This window comes from Lissotriton vulgaris, chromosome 8 (assembly GCF_964263255.1).
Source record: "Lissotriton vulgaris chromosome 8, aLisVul1.2, whole genome shotgun sequence".
NCBI classification, from domain to species: Eukaryota; Metazoa; Chordata; class Amphibia; order Caudata; family Salamandridae; genus Lissotriton; species Lissotriton vulgaris.
The window spans coordinates 810450391-810467811 of NC_141696.1; the positions used below are offsets into that span (position 1 = coordinate 810450391).

The 17421-nt window shown below is 45.1% G+C and overlaps 1 protein-coding gene across 1 annotated transcript in view; it reads left to right on the forward strand.

Annotated features, from left to right (window-relative positions):
* Positions 1-591: 591 nt before the first annotated feature.
* The window catches only part of GAS6 (growth arrest specific 6), a 500934-nt gene continuing 484104 nt past the window's right edge, over positions 592-17421 (forward strand). Inside the window, exons 1-2 of the mRNA XM_086934685.1 lie at positions 592-897; positions 2393-2559. Of these exons, the coding sequence (XP_086790811.1) occupies positions 825-897; positions 2393-2559 (240 nt within the window). The 5' untranslated portion in view covers positions 592-824. The remainder of the gene's footprint in view (positions 898-2392; positions 2560-17421) is intronic.

Below are 17421 nucleotides of genomic sequence, written 5' to 3' on the forward strand. Positions count from 1 at the left end.
GTAAATGTATATTTCAAAAAAGAAAAAATATTGTTTTCCTATTTTTCCCGCTGTTTTTACTCACGGGGACAGTATAACGCAGGTCTTGCAAGTAAAATACTGACCTGGTCAGGTGGCAAATCTGCATACAGTGTTGTCATTGATTACGCCATTTCCTGCAACTGGGGTTACTATTTTACCTTACAACATTCCAATAACAGAGGATTGCATATGCCGTTGTCATTTTAAATGTGTAATTTGAAGTGCTGCGTTACCATGGCACACGCAGCTGGAGGGGTATGCAGATGAAGAGGCTGCGCGCGGGCAACTGTAGGTCACCGTGGTTTTTTAGAAAGATTAATGTGCAGACAAACAGTTTACACTAATTCAAAGCAGAAGCTGGAAAAGGGGCACATTTTGATGTTCTTTGCCTTTTTCACGTTTTTTCATTCCAGTCTGCACAAAATTCAGTAACAATCCCTCGGGACTCGGATGACAGCAGCAAACGGGTGCAGTATCCAGTGGCAGAACTGACACGTGTTGCTCACGTCTGGGAAGCCGCATCTGTTGTTTTCTTTTTTTTTTTAACACATTTTTTTTATTGACACCACAGGAAAAGCGAAAGTGAAATGCCTGCTTCCCGGTCGTTTAGCATATGCATGCAAACTTTCTAAGCGATTGGGCAAGGCCGGAGATCGACCCCACCTCCCCCCCTGCAGGAGCAGGGCTGGGATGTGCTGGCTCTGGAGGCAGCAGCAGGGGAAGAGCAGACCGGAGCGCGCCGAGCAGGAAGACAGGCTACAGGAGCGCCCCAGCCAGGCCGGGGCTCCCGCACACCGAGCACAATGAAGGCTGCCGCTGCCCTGCTGGGGGCCGCGCTGCTCTTTGTCCTGCTAGCCGCAGACCGCGCGCAAGCCAGTGAGTATTATTCATTTTTCTCCTGTTTTGCTCCTGCTCTCTTGCTACCAATGGGAGAGAGCCGAGGCGAGGCAGCAAGCAGCACAGCCGGTGCATCAGCCGGGCAGGGCTTGCCTCGCTCTCCGGTGCGTGCTCGGCTAGTCGGGGGTCACTTTACCGACCGCAGCAGGAGGACTTCGTCCCTTGTCTGTGGTGGAGGGACCCCAAATGTGGGTGATGGGAAAGACAAAGATAAAGATAGGGCGAGTGTTTCCAACACCCACACAAGCAGAAAATATCTGTGCCTATTTCCCACCTGTGTTTAGTAAGAAACAACGCCTCCCAGCACCAGGAAAATAGCAGATTTAGATACATTTCTCAGATGAGCCCTTTTATTGTCGTTTTACCAATACTACTGGGACCTGCCTAAACTATAACCACGACGTGTCCCTGATTGTGTTATTTAGTTTCACTGGTCCATAGCACTCTCTCCCCAGACCAGGCACACCAATAAATGTATGTGAAGTTATCTTAAAATCGAGTCGCCATGTGTGGTGCCCGGTACTGGTGATAAACAAAGGTATGATGTATTAAGGTGGAACTGATTTTGTTGGGTGAAAGAAACCTTCCCTTTTGGTAAAAACGTATAAACAAATAATATTATTACAGTTTACAGAGACCATGTTCTTAATACCCATATACTAGCATGTCGACTTTCTAAAAGCAATGAGTTTATATATGTAAGCCATTGTGTTCTGTTATTTCCCGTATTTGAATAGGGACGTTCAGTTTATCTGAAACAGTGAACAGCTTTTTATGTGTATGCATTTCATACACAGTGGGATAGTAGATTCAAAGCGCACGCTCAAGAAGTTTTGGAAGTGGGTTGAATTAGTAGGGTACAGCAATGCAACGGTTCTTCAACAAGCTGAGAAACTTTTGGGGTGGGGGCTCTTTTCATGTGTTGGTTTTCAATTAGAAAAGTGAAACGCACCATGGCAAGCCTTTGCTTGTTTTTTTTTTACCTTACAACCGATTACATGGTTCACTTTTAGACTTTAGCCCTTGAAGTCAGGGACCAAACCAGTAATATTTGAGGGCTTTGGATTCCAAAAATGTTTTACCATAAAGAGATGTTATTCTTTTGGGTCATCGATTGAAGCTGAAGGCCTTTACACAGGGCAAATATCAAGAGAGATTGAGACTGCATCAATGCGTGTGATTCTAATGGCTTCTGTGCATCTGCCTCAGTCTGTTGCTGTCCATCAGAGGCCTACAAGATGAGATAAAGTGCCTCGCACATATTAAACATGTGAACATCTGTCTCATTGTGCCCCAGCCTATAAGAGGCCTACTAGCTTAAAGTCGCTCCTGAATGTTGGTGGTGTAATTGTCTGCAGAACAAGTGGTGCTTCCTAATTGTACATTATCTACATCCAATCACTGTGGCTGTATGAGACCTATCCTTCACCAGTGTCCTTGTTTAATTGGTGTCTTTCTTTTCTCTTGGAACCAGCGATTGTTCTCCCAGCCAATGAGGCTACTCAGTTTCTGCGCAGTCGACAGCGAAGAGCCAACCAAATCTTTGAGGAGACCAAGCAGGGCCACCTTGAGCGTGAGTGTGTGGAGGAGAGGTGCAGCCGTGAGGAGGCCAGGGAGGTCTTCGAGAATGACCCAGAAACGGTAAGATGAAACCCCTCCAATGGGTAGGGGACCCACACGCCTACATGTTAATAGTGTTTCAGGCTGTGTAAGGTAGCCTAACCAAATGATCTGGATATTCATGGGATTCATGTTTTTTAAACATCTTTATATCAAATGTCTGTAAGTTTAGGTCCTCATGGTTTTCAAAGGGGTTCAACTACACAGAAAGATGCATATCTTCCTGTGTACCAGTGCAGGATTAGCGAGTGGCCCTTATCAGAAAGTAATTATGTGAACACATATGATACTGTGAGATTAAGTTGCTCTTAATTCATTTGTGCGCATTGCAGTGTATTTTTTTGTGTTGGTAAGACCTGCCGAATAAGTAATCCTCAGAAATTCGTAGTCCTACCTCTATGGTTGGGGCATGTCCTGTTTTTTTTTTGTTGAAAATCTGGTCCCCTTTAGCTGTGGCAAAGGCATTCTGTTTTGAGTTGTGATTTCATGGCATAACTGGAGACTGCTATCTTTTTACCTCCAGTCACAAGACATTTTGACCAGTGTCGGGGTAAAGAGTTAATCTTTTATTCATTGTACATCTGAGTGTTATTCTAATATTTCCTTAGATTCTTGGGACTAGCGTTGTGAACCAGCTGGCATGTGTGTTTGAGTGTAATACTGGCATATTTTGGGAAGGTGTGTTCATTTTCCCTCTTAGTCAATACAGATCACAGCTTTCTAATGAGGCAGCGGACATATCCGAAGGATTCCAGGTATAGTGGCATTGTGTTTAACTATAGACCAGACGTCTTCAAATTGGGTAATGGTCTCCCCTTCGGGGCTGGTTTAATCTCAGGAGGGTCGCCAGGCACTGTCAAGAAAAGCATCGTACTGAAAACTGGTGTTTATTTAGTGAAAAAACAGAGTGGTAGTGAGCCCTACTGTGATTGTAGTGGGCACACTTTGATTGTAGTGGGCCATAGTTAACATCTTTTGTCACTTGTCATGGCTGGAAGTGGGGGATAAATGACAGGGTGGGAAAAGGGAGCTCCAAATAAGCCTAAAAGTTCCACCCTCGCATTTCTGATAAAAAATCACAATACGGATACTTTTAGACCTAATGGAGGCCTTAAGGAGACCTGGCTGCCCATAGTATGTTAACAATCACGTATTTAAAGGTTTGATTAAAATAGGATAGCTGAATATAACTGCAATGTTTGAATTGCATAATATGTTTAGAGCTGTCAATTTTATAGAATATTGTGAAAAATTGTTTGTCATACTCGTGGCCTGATGACGTGGCATTACAAAGTTTGAAGACCACCGCAATAGACTGTATAGTGTCTGCTGCTAGTAGTAAAAAGTCTGGAGTGTAGGAGAGAGAGGTATTGTATTGATTTTCATGTTTTATATCTCATCTGCAGGAAGCCAATAGTCACTTTCCATATCAGTTTGGAAGGACCATGGTACTGAGGTTTTAATTGCACTCATTTTGAAAACACACCCAGTTAAGAGGACTTTTTTTAACACAACATAGTGCTTAAGTTGTGCACATTTACTTCTTGCCTTGCTTTTCTGTAAGTGATACAAACAGGTTTTGGGGAAACCCGGTCTGTAGACAGGACGCGGCACCCTCAAGCAGTATGATTGCTAAATTGGCGCTTAGCCTTCTTTACTCTGTTGTGTAGTATAGTTTTATGTCTGGAACTATAATTGTTGAAATGCGTTTATATTGGTGGGTACTGCAAAGCCAGTTGTCTATAGACCCAGAGTGACACCCATTATTTGCTCCTGTTCTCAGTCTGCAGTATAAGTAATTTAACTGCTGTTGAGAGCTGTTGTCTAATTTCAATAATTTTAAACTCTTTTTATGATAAACATGTTTCTTTTTCATCACATTATTCTGATGATCCAGCTTTATACCCTTTCCATCACAGTAATTCGCTTTTGAAAACATATAAGACAAAAATGTTTGCTTCACTTTAGTGATCAAAGTAAGGTATACCTCTCCCACCTTACATGACTTGTTTCAGTGCAGCAAATAGTTATTGCTGGGTCTCAGACACTGACAGATCTGATAAGATTTGTTCTGTGGTGTAGGATTTTTTTATGACAAAGGAATCACTCAGTGTTAAATGTGTCATCCTTAGGGTGGTCTTCCACCAAACCTTTTTGCCTGCTTACCTCATCTTTTTGCTTAATCTTTTTATTTGCCTTAGGACTCTGAACACTTTATCACTGCTGACCAGTTGTGCATGCACTTCTTTCCTAAACATGCTAACTATTGTGTGTACCCAATCGACATATTTAGTTTACTTGCAAGTCCTTTGTAAAGTGGTATACCATATACTTAAGTCTTGTAACCAAATGCCTCAGTGGGCCTCCAGCATTGATTGTGCTATCAGCACACGTTGCATGTCAAACCTGTCTCAGGCCTGCCATTGCAAGGCCTGTGTGTGCAGTTTACTTCTACCTCGACTTGGCATTTAAGACTACTTGTCAAACGTTAAACTCCCTTTTATTACACATAAGTCAACCCTAAGGTAGCTCTTAGGTAGCCCACATGGCAGGGTGCTATGTGAGTAAAAGGTAGGAACTGTACTGACAAGTTTTGCATGTCCTAGTAGTGACAAACATTCAAATTCCTTTTTCACAACTGTGAGGCCTACTCCTCTTATAGGTTAGCATTGGAAATTCAATAATACACTTTTAAGCTGTAATAGCTGCATCACATATTTTAAATCTTTGGAATGGTAATGATACATTCCGTTTAATGGTAAGGTTGGATTCCAACAACACTAATTTAGAAATTTCCCTTATAAAAAGTGTATAGACAAACCTAAATCAGGTGGTTGTGAGATTTAAACACATCTTCACTTCTGCATGAGGTACATTTTATTCAATCATGACTTCTAATTTGTTTTAGTGATGATTGAACACAAACTTATTTTAGACTTTCACATTTGGTGCGATAAAAGAAAGGACAATCCAAATTCAACTCTATGGATATACAGTGAAAAAACGTGTGAAATATGGAAAGATGAATCACATATACATTGTGATAACGCAAACTTTTACATGAACTAGGCTAAAATTGCATCTCCACCAATCCCAAAATTTTACAAGACCAGAGCATTACATTCATAGAGAGTGCTGTTAGTACTGGAACGTCAAAAGAGTCCAGAGGTATCTAATATGGGCTTCCAATAGTTTCTTTAGACAAATGAATTTATGCGTCCATATTGATGCTTGTTGAACTAAGATCCCCTATTGATCATTGTCTACTTGTTTCGAACACACACTTTCTGTGGGGGTTCTCTTCAGGACAAGGGTTTGGTGAATTCTTAGGGGGCACAACAAAAGGTTTTGCTTCCGACTTATCAGTTGTCGATGTTATTAGGGATTTGTACTCGTGCACCAAATCAAAGGAGCATGACAGGCTTTTCCGGATTGCTCGTGTTGTTCTTTGAGTCTCTGTAATTTTTATTTGTTTGGAAGTGGATTCTGGAGCCCATTGTGATTTCTTTGCAAAAGCTTGTTAGGGCCCCCTCTAGATCACATCATCCTCCACCCCCATGGATAATTTATCTGCTCGTACTGCTTTGTGTGTCTCCAATACAAGTCTGGAGTGGGTCCAATAAATGTCTGGGGTGGGTAAAAGCTACACTTAGTGCATTCTCTTTAGACAGCCACCGACACAGGAAGGGTGGGTGTGGCAGATAACTCATCTCCATTCTGATAGCTCTTCCTGGGCAGGAAGAGAGGAGTGAGCTGACACACCTGAATAGGCAGTCAGTATCCTGTTTCCCACGCAAAGGGCTTTTTACTCCTTGCTGATATTCTGAAGCCAAGGTTGGGAAGAAAGGGCCTGTGTGCAACTCAAAGACCCTTCTTTGAGGTCAACCCCCTTCAAAGGCACAACTGGGTATAAGTACTGGGGCTCTGCCCCTACCAAGATTATATACTACTGGACCTGGGAAAAACTCTGCCAGGAGTAGAGACTGCTCTGCTACAAGGATTGCCATTCTGCTTGACTGCTGCTCAGGAAGAACAGTTTTTCTGCTTTGCTGTGCTGCCCTGCTGTCTGCTGATCTCTGACCTGCTGAGGACAAAGGCTGGAGCCATCTCTCTTCAACCCAGAGTGACTCCAAGGGCTTGTTAACTTTCCCCCTGTTTTGAAGTCTCAGGGCCATCAAAGACATCCTTCAACCCTGCAACAGCACCTGGACTCTGCCATCTGTGAGTCCTTACCTGCCAAGTGGTGCCAGTCCAGTCAGTCCGGAGCCCTTGGAAGGTGACTCTGCCGTGCAGAACCATCAAAATCGATGCAGTGATGATTTTGCGCAAATCCCAACAAATGCATTGCTCTTTGACGCAGGAGCTGATCGACATCACTTTGAAGGACTGTGCGGCTCTGTGACTATGCAGTGCCTGCATCATAAAGGGGTTCCTCATCAACACCTTCATCGCCTGCGCGGATCGCAACCTACGCATCAAGTCTTCAACATCGAAGTTTGCTCCAACCAAGGCACTTTTTTAGCAGGACGTGCATGAGTCCTGTAGCTAGCCTGCCCTCCATTGCGGTCGGCCTAATCTTTTAATTTACCCTGGTCCAGTGTGACTTCAAGTAACCCCTACGCGCTATTTGACTCTAAGCTCTAGAGCTCGATTTAATATTCAAAATGTATAACTCTGCTTCTACTGATTGGATTTGTTGTTTTGTTCGTGCTTTACTCATAAAAATATCTATTTTTCTAACCCTGTGTGGAGTTTTTTTGGGGTGTTTTTACTGTTACTGTGTATGTATGTGTTTGTGGGTGTATGTTGCACAAATACTTTACACATTGCCTCTGTAGATAAGCCTGACTACTCTGTGCCAAGCTACCAGAGGATGACCGCAAGTTATCTTTTAGTGTGTATCTTGCTTACCCTGATAGAGTGGTGATTCCTGCTTGTGCAGGGTGCATACTCTGACAACCAGAAACTCCTGTCCTAACACTTGGGCCACTGATGGCTGGTTCAGGCCTTCGGCTCCAACATTTCAATGTTAGTCTTTCTGTTTTTCCCTTTTTTAAAAAATTTTTTTAGCATTCTACCCTCTGTGGGTGGAATTTTGTAATGGCATTGTAGTTTTCCTGCCTTGGGCTGTACCAATTGTGAAAATTTCTCACCCTTGTGGTAGGTCCTCGTCTGCGATTCGGTCCTATAATTGGGTTTCAAGAGTTTTGACAACTGCCATAGCCCTCGTCATTGGTGTATAATGCTGTATCAGACCATAGACATTTTGAGAGTTCCAATGACAGCTTATTTTAAGCTTCTTGTCCAAAGTTTCAATTCTTGTCTTCCAATCTCTCCTTTTATACTTTGACATTCTAGACTCATTGACGGAATGTCCTAACATCATTATTGCTCTTCTGCCAGCCGATAAAGCCTCTTTCCTTCCTAAAGGGCCCTGAGCAATGGCTGGAGCCTCCAGCTCGCGTAGAATTCCACCATCACCTTTTGTATGTTTGATCCAATGATGTTAGTCCATTGCTGGCCACAGGATCCAAGCTGTACCTCACCGATATGGTCTAACAATGCTGACACTGGTCAGGGAGTCCTTGTCTCCCCTTCTGGAGGAGGCCTCGCTTGCCTTCCGGGAGTGAGTTTTATGAGCAGCAGGGCTCGTACTGATTTGCATAGGGCTGGTCTGTGTCCAGAGCTGTACGACGGGTTGCAGTGATACTCAGAGAGATAGTCAGTGGTTTAGACTACCTGCAGGTATTTCTCCAATCACCCTTTTGTGTGTTTTTGATATGTGACGGCCACTGCAGTAACATTTGTTTGCGTTGCGTAGAAGCCTAGCAATGTCTAGCAAGGATAGATGCACTTGGTTGGGCGTTTACTCCCACAGCCACGCGTTTTTTTGTTGTTTTTTTGTGGACAGGTTAGGTTGGAGGGAATGTATCCAGCAGTGAAAGTGCACGTTTTTTTAAATCTTAGATTCGAGTCAGACGGGGGACGTGCCTCAACAGGCAGCTGCATAAAAGCTCAGGGTGTTGCTGCTACGGCTATCTTCGAGGAAGGAGAGCTCAGTTGTTTTGATCCAGTGACTATCTCGCACACCAGTTCGTTGGAATCCGAACTCACCACTGTTCTCACAAGGGATGGCATGGAACATTATTAAAGGGGATATCTTTGTTAGCCCGACACATACCTCCGATTGCTATCTTTAACTGTCGAGACACCTTCCTTAGGCGATTACATTAAAGTCTGAAGACGCAACATGTGAGGTCCAGGGGCGTGGCTTGGCCAGTGTGATTGGGGGTGTGTGCTTCAGATTTCCCAGCAATCACGCTGGGTCATCTTTTTAAAACACATTCTGTTAGCAGCAGGAAATTAGGGAGGCTTAAGGGGCAGTGTAAACAGAGAGGAGTGTGAATTATTAGGGATATTTAAAACGCAATATTTTAAAAACGAATCAGCATTTCTTAAGGTCTTCAAAACGTAGAGAAGTTTGTGTGTGTTTTGTCTGTGTGGGCAGGTGAAAATCCCAGGTGAAATCTGACAGACACTACATTACACGACTAAAAGCACTCACTTGTACTCAACTATTTACCACGGAATACATATTTTAGGGCGATGTAACACCTCAAACACCCTCCTGGAGCTACGCCCCGGGTGAGGACCTGAAAGCTAGCAGCCAAAATGCTTTTGGCACCGCTGTCTTTTTTGCAAGATCATTTACTTATTTTTTTTCCCTTTAAGAATGTTATATAGTTCAATTAATTTTTCAGGCCTGATTTAAACAGAGGTATTAGTGTTTCCCCCCTGAATCTGTGAATAAAGAGAGATGCTTGGCTCGCCACCTGCAGGGAGGTGACAGCAGGGTCACCCCCATACCCCTCCCACTAGCCTTGCCAGCATTAAAGAAAGCCAGCATTTTAAATGATTGTAAACAGCCGAAATTGCCACACCTTTCACGGCGATGCGCGTGCTCCACCCCAAACATCAAACGCCTGATTGTCGTCCTTTGAGTGCTGTTTTCCAGTTCTCCGTGTTTGTAGGCCCGTGCCGAAAGGGATGGCTTCGGGAACAAACAATTCTCTTGTCAGGAGCTTCACGATCTCATTGGGGAGGGGAGGGGGCGCTGACCAGCACTGGTCAATTGTGTGATTATAAATTAGAGATGGCTCACTCAGAACACGAAAGGACAAAGGCTGCGTTCATCTTTTGAGCTGCTGATGTGAAATTAAATGTTGTGCAGATGCAAGGTCAGCACCACTGAAACAGAAAAACAAAAGCACAGCGCCTGACAATGATTGGAAACAAATGTGAAATTGTAAGCTGGCTGCAAAACTTCTCCTGAAAACGTGCAGCTCTAAAGACACTCACAAAGCAACTCATAATAACAGTTATTAATTTCCGCCAGTCGAGCTGATACCTTGTACACAACACCGTGGCATATCGGTATTTACAGTGACGTTTATTTGAAGAGCAGTGGTACCTAGGGGTCTGTCTGCCTGTCCAAGCGCACTCGTAGACTTCAACAGCACATGACGCCGTCGTTGGGGGAAACATTAGGCTGCAGGGTTATTAGCAAAACGAATTAGCTTGCAGGCCGTCGTTGCACCGCTCATTATGCTCTCTGAAAATCCAGTCTCAAAGATGAATTACTTCCGGGTCATTGTCATTTGACTCTGGGTCAAACTTAAATATGTTAAGGCCAACCCAAAACGGGTGCAATTTCTTTCATCTTGGATGGAGTGAAGTTTGTGGTCTTGCTTTACATCCTCCTGGGGCTCCTTTGGTAGCTTCCTTTTCTGTTTTGAATGAAGCCTGCGTCGTCAAAGGTGGCATTAGTTCAGTGATAGTCCTACAGTGACTGACACACTGGAAAGATCAAAACTCTCACTCATCCAGTGTTCAGAGTTGCTATATGTAGGATTCCTTTCATGGTAAGTCCTCCAACTAGGTAATATCTGCTTAGAAAGTGGGCCATTACTTATTACCCTGCACACATGTACCACATTTCTCAGATTTAATAATGATGCAGTCCTCATAATCACAGTCATGTTCATTGGTGTTTTCAGCACTTAGCAGTTATTTTTATTGACTTTTAGTTCAATATCACTCTGAAAATGTTGCCAAAGCAACTTCGCAGTGTTAGATGAGCGGATGAAGGCTCAGTTGTCAATTTGATTAGATTGATTGGGGGAAAGGTGCATGCAAATTTATGGATGAGAAAGGCAAACTGAAGTGTCAATTGTTTAAAAGTAACTAAGTTCCTTCAAAAAATTATAATGAAAGGTGAACATAAGATTGAGGGCTTTCTGAGGTTCTTCCAATAAGTTGCAGGTAGAAAGTATAGGTAGTATCTTTGATAATTTCACCTAGCAAACCTGGATTGTTGATGGTTGCATTTTCCACCTCCTCCTCATGATTCTCTGTTACATAATATCACTCTTCTCAGAACTGCCATGCCACACTAAAATATAATTCTTAGGGCCATATGTATCATAGGTCCGTTTTGCGATTCCTAAATAGCGATTTTTAAGGAATCGCTATTTAGGAATCGCAAAATGGTATGTATGAAGAAAATCGCTTTTTATTAGCGATTCCTTAAGCTTCCTTAATTGCAAATTCGCATTTTGCGAATTAAGGAATAATTTCCAATGCATTCCTATGGGCCAGGAGGCCCATAGGAATGATTTCCAAATAATTCTCAAATTACGAATTCGCAATTTGCTAATCGCAATTTGAGAATTATTGCAAGGGTGCAGGGGTGTCTCAAGGACACCCTGCTGCACCCCTGTAAATTACATGTGTGTGCATATGGCGCACATACATGCCCAATGGGCATGTATGTGCGTCATATGCCACCCTCACAAATGCACAATTGTGCATATTTACAAGAAATCGCAAATTACCACCAACTACAAGTTGGTGGTAATTTGGGATTTCTAAACCTGAAATCGTAATTCTTAAAAGCTTCATACATAGCATTTAAGGAATCGCAAAATTGCGATTCCTTAAATGCTATGGCAAATTAAGGAATCGCAAGTATTTGCGATTCCTTAAGATGCGATTGTTTCATACATCTCAAATCATGCAAAATAGCCTTTTGCGATTCGCAAAGGCCGAAATTCGCCGAATTTCGGCCTTTGCGATTCACAAAAGGCTTGATACATATGGCCCCTAGTTCCTAAAATCACAGATGAATTTCTCAGCTCAACACAGATGTTCATCAATCTTTGCAAAGGCAGTAGTGTCACACTCAGCTTCCAATGTCACGCTCAGTTTCCATTATATCAAGAGTTCTTTTGGGAATCGGCTAAAACCACCTCTCCGAAATGACCATGGAAATATCAAGAAATAACTAATCTAGCCTGACGATTAATTGACCAACCTAAGAGAAGAACCAAAGCTGTTGTCGGCTAACAGTAGCAGAGAAAACATCCTAACCTGGGGCCTTTCAAAGTGTGTCTATGGAAACAGCCACTCAGCAACAACACTTAACCTAGAAATCTGCAGCACAATTGAAACTGAAAATTGTCAGTTATTGGATATAGCCAAGACCTAGCTGTATTCCAGTGCCCATGCCATGTTTGAAGAGCTACTTGGTTGAGGATACAAAATCTGTGGTATTGTCCAAGCAGACATTTCTTATTGGAGACTGTAGGCATTGACCATAAGTTGCATGGTGGAAGCCCAGTTGTGTGACTGTGGAACTCTGTGCACTTTACCCCTGCTAACCAGAGATAAAGTGCCTGTGCTCCCTCTTTAAGCGTAATGAAATTGATGTATATCCAATTGGAATATTTAACTTGCCTGTAAGGCCCTAGTATTTGGTACAAATAATATAAGCCTGTAAGTTAAATGTCACTAGTGGACTGCAGCACTCATTGTGCAATCCACCATAGTGATAGTGCAAACATGACTGCGGGCCTGCCACTTCTAGCCCCAAAGGTAAACCCATTTGCATCCGTCCGCATCTTGACTGTGGCCAGCGGCAGAATCCCAGGTCCTCTCCCTCATGACACAAATCCCCGCTGTGATCCTCTATTCCCTCAAGCTCAACCCTGGCCACATCTGCACGCGCTGCTGCCTCATCGCGTCACAATACATATAGTGAGCGTTCTCCTGCAAGATTTCATGCACTTACCCAAACCCATCCGTTGCTGCACATGCAACCAACACCGCACTCTCTCGCACTCGCATAGTCCTGCAACCGCTCACACATCACTCTGCACTCACATACATTCTATTCACCACCCACTCACTCATGAAACACGCCACAAAGATTTGAGACTTGCTGCATGACAACTCCCCGGACCAAGCCCAGAGTTTGAATGGCCATCATCCACAAGAACACCATCAGCTGCTTAACCTCCACAGACACATCACCCTACATCATGTAACACCCGACGTTCAACCTCCACGTCCCAGCCAACTTCACCCTAAATGGCACTGTCATCTACAGACCACCAGGACTACGCACCAACTTCACCGACACCATTATGGACTTTGTCACAAAACTCACAAACTATGCTAGCAGTAACATCATGCTCAGAGACCTGAACTTCCACCTGGAAGACCACACCAACCCCAATGCAAGAGCACTCCTTGAAGACATTGGAAGCCTGGGCATCACCCAACGAGTAAAGGGACCAACCTGTGTAACTGGACTCCCCCTGAGCCCTATTTTCACCAATTTCAGCAGCATTCGAGTTGACAATCCCACTCCAGTTCGCTGGACAGACCATGCCTGTGTCAAGTTCAGCATCCCCATCCCGTCCAAGGCACAAGCACCACTGCCGGACCAGCTTGCAGAAATTGGAACAGCATCACTGACAAAGACTGGAATCCGCAGTCAACACCCACCAACCTGAACGCAACAACTACTTCCCTAAAGCCATCAATAATTTCTACAATTGGATCGCCTAATGTGCCAACTCCCTGGTCCCCCTCAAACACAGTAATACAACAAGGTCCAGACCCAGGGCCAATTGGTACACAGACTGATGAAACACCACTGCACAGAACTGGAGGACAAATGCAGGAAAAGCTTGTACAAGTCAGACAGGAAAACAAGTGGTACACAGTTCCCCCTGACATGGTTGCTCAAAGAGGGGGAAGTGAACCAGAAAGCGGGTGGAGGCACAACTAAGGGGGAATCTCCCCTTCGGAACTAAAACGCTCAAACGCCCAGCTAGCTAGGTGTCATGCTTCATCATATGGGTTTGCTCCTCGTTGGGTCGGCGGTGCAATACCCGACGGGCACCCTAGAGGGGCTCTTCAACGGAGATCTTTAGTCCTGCCGTCTGGTGCCGTGGGTGTGAGGACCCTAGGGAAAGAGTGTAGGTGTGAATGGGTGGTGAATTAAAAAAGGTTAGATAGTCCACTGGGTAAGTTTAATAACGTGGTAATCTACCTTATTAAAAATCGTGAAGAGAGGCTGCTCGCTGGTGCAATGATCCAGGGGAGCAATGCTCTACTCTGTGTTACTGGTCAACAAGTCAGACAGGATCATGTTCAAATCCGCCCTTAGGTGCTACTTCCAAATGATTTGTACCACCAAATACACCGCTCTAGCGGACCGCATCGATGCCAGCACCAACAGAAACAATCTTTGACATTGTAAAGGATTTCACCACACCAGCGGCTGTCTCCAGCTTCATCAACCCCTTTCAGGACCTCTGTAATAATCCTTTGCAATTCTTCAGCAATAAAACCATCCCCATTTACAGCAACTTCAACCCTCGAAAGGACCCCACAGACCTTGTCAAGCGCCTCCTGATCTTATCCAAAGAACCAATGTTAACCACATGGCTCGTCATCAGCCAAGAAGAAACCACCACCACTATGAAGTCCATCCATCCATTCTGAGGTCCCATTGCACCCCTGCCCAACTGTGCCTACTTCAGAGGACAGCATCCCATCAGCACCATGCTCACACTCATTCTGAATACCTCCACCTCTTCTGCGTCCTTTCCAGGTGCTTGTACACACACAACTGTCCCCCTATTGCTGAAAAATGCTAGTCTACTGCAAGCCAATTTCCTTGCTACAATTCCCGGCCAAGGTCTTAGAGAAAATCATCAACAGACGCTTCACTGAATATCTCAAAGACCACCAAATTCCTGACACCACTATGTTTGGTTCAGACCTAGTCACAGCACGAAAACTGCCCTCATCGCTGCCACAGATGACATTCCCATGACTCTGAACAGAGTAAACCTTGCTGCCCTCATCCTCCTGGACATTGCCTTAGCATCTGGCACAGTCTCCCACCCGATTCTCTTTCAACACCTACAATGGCGTCGGAATCAAGGACATGCACTCAGATGAATCGGCTCCTTCATAGCTGGAAAGAGCCAGTCAGTCAGTTTGGCACAGTACACCTTGGAAGCCTGTGACCTCATCTGCAGAGTTCTGCAAGGATTCTCCCTGAGCCTGACCCTCTTCAACCGCATACATGATCCCTCTAGCCAGCGTCACCTGCTCTCACATCGACCATCAACATACTCTCCTATGCCAACAACATGCAACTTATTCTCTCCTTCATGGACAAGGCGCCTGGATCAAGTTCTGTGCCTACATGTCACTGCCTCATGCTTCCATACCCTGAAGATGCTGAGGAAGATTTTCAAATCGCTCCCACTCAGCACTTAAAAAAACCATCACGCATGCTGTGGTCACAAGCAAGCTGGACTATGGGAACACCCTCTATGCTGGTAAGAACAAACAACTAACCAGAAATCTGCCGACCATTGAGAACTCGGATGCCCATATCAATCTCTACCTCTCACACCGCACTCTCATCACATCACACCACAAGGCGCTCCACTGGCTCCCCTTCACAAACAAGCATAATTCAAATTCCTCACCTACACTTTAAGGCACTACATAACACTGGCTAAGCATGCCTCAACAATTCTATCTGCTTTTACAAACCTTCCAGGTACTCTTGCTTGTGCGGACTCCTCATAACACACATCACGCATATACAGAAAACTTGATCTGGTGGTCGAGACTTCTCCTACATCGCTCCTAAAGCATGGAATGATTTGCCACTGCACATAAGAGCCTCCTCCTCACTTCTTAAATTGTGCAAGAATGTGAAGACCTGGTTTTTCGGGTAGTCTCACTCTGCCCTAGGTTTGGCTAGGCTCACTCCTGCTTAGCGACAGGATGTCCACTCTCTGAAAAACCCTTCTTTTTTTTTTTTTTTTTAATTTTTTGAAAACCTTTATTTTAAAACAGAGCACACAGCTATTCAGCCTGATATCCCGGAGGCAAGGCAGCATGGGTGACAGGAGAGAATTAGTGCCAAACAATCTTACACATTATCATCGAAGGTTATTTTTATATTAAGATGAAAGTTCAACGAAAGGGCGCCCGAGGGCGCGAAAAGAGCAATAGAGGCAATGTGAAGCTGGGTGTCAGGGACGGGTAGGGGAGGAAAGGCAGGGAAGTGAACAACAAGGATGGGACGTCAGAATGGAAAGGAGGAGGGGGGGAAAGGACCAGGAGAATACAGTACATCAGAGCTCAGTTGGCGTTACAGGTCAGGGTAACACAATGTCGTGCAGGCTGACTGTTTCAGGCGGTAAGCACACGTCCCCCCTGTACTCATTCCATGCCCCCCAAATTTTATTCCAAGTTTGAGGTCTCCCTCTTGCCACATAGACTGTCTTCTCCCGGAACATGCACCAGTCCATGTTGGCTTTCCACTGTATCAATAGGGGGGCCGCGGACGCACCCCACTTCTGAGCAATGTCCCTTTTGGCCACCATGTTCCCAAGGGTCACCCACCTAGTCTGCGCAGCGCTGTGGTCAGAAGGCTCCCATACGTTCAACAGGCATCTACGAGCTTCCGCGTGGGCAACCACGCCCGTGACCTCCTCCATGACTCGGTGCACTCTCCTCCAGTAGGAGGCTATTACTGGGCATTCCCAAATGATGTGCAGGAAAGTGGCGAGGGCTCCGCAGCCTCTACGGCAGAGACCGTCAGGCGAGAATCCCATGCGCATTAATCGAGGCCCTGTCATATACACCCGGTGCAGGATCTTGAATTGCACGAGGCGAAGACGGGAGGAAATTGCAACCTCCTTAGGGGAGGAAATCGCGCTTTGCCAATCCTCGTCATCAAGTTCAAGGCCATCCGCCACCCACTGGTCCCGCAAGCTAACGAGGAGATCTGTGCGCACGTTAATCAATTTTTTATATGAAAGGGAGATCGCGCTGTCCGGCATGTGCCCATCCAGTATCCTGTCTTCCAGGGGGGAACTCTCAGGGATGTCGCCGTCCGGCGGTGAGGCCGCGAGCAGCGCATGTCTCAGTTGAGCGTAACGGAAGAACTCCGTCGCACCCAGCTGGTATTCGGTGCGCAGCTGGGGGAAGGTCTTAATCGAGCCTCTGGAGAGCATGTCCTCAACCCTGCTGATGCCGATGAGGTCCCACTTATCAAACCCCTTGGTGTGCCATAGTCTACCCAGAATGTCCGAATCAAAGAGGGGAGTGAACCTAGTGAGTCTGCCTTGCCAGCCTTGTGCTTTAGTGACCGCCCGCCAAGTGTGGACCGCTGTACGTGTAGGGCCCGTCAACCGCCGGTCGAGTGACTTCGAGTATAGGGCCCGATAATAGCTACTGTAGCTGAAAAACCCTTCTTTGTTCTACCAGACTTCTGTCTCTGAGTTTATCGGGGGTACAGTGAGTGCTTCAGACTAGATTTTAGTGTTAGATGTGGGAATACACTAGGTGTATAATAGTACACTCCTCCCCAGCCCCCAGAGCCCGAGTTTAGCGCAACCAAAGACTTTTGCCATCTTGAAAATACCCAAAGTGGGTAGGGTTGGCCACTGGAACTTTTACCCCATTGGTTAGGGTGTGCCTCCGAGTTTATTTATTTATTTA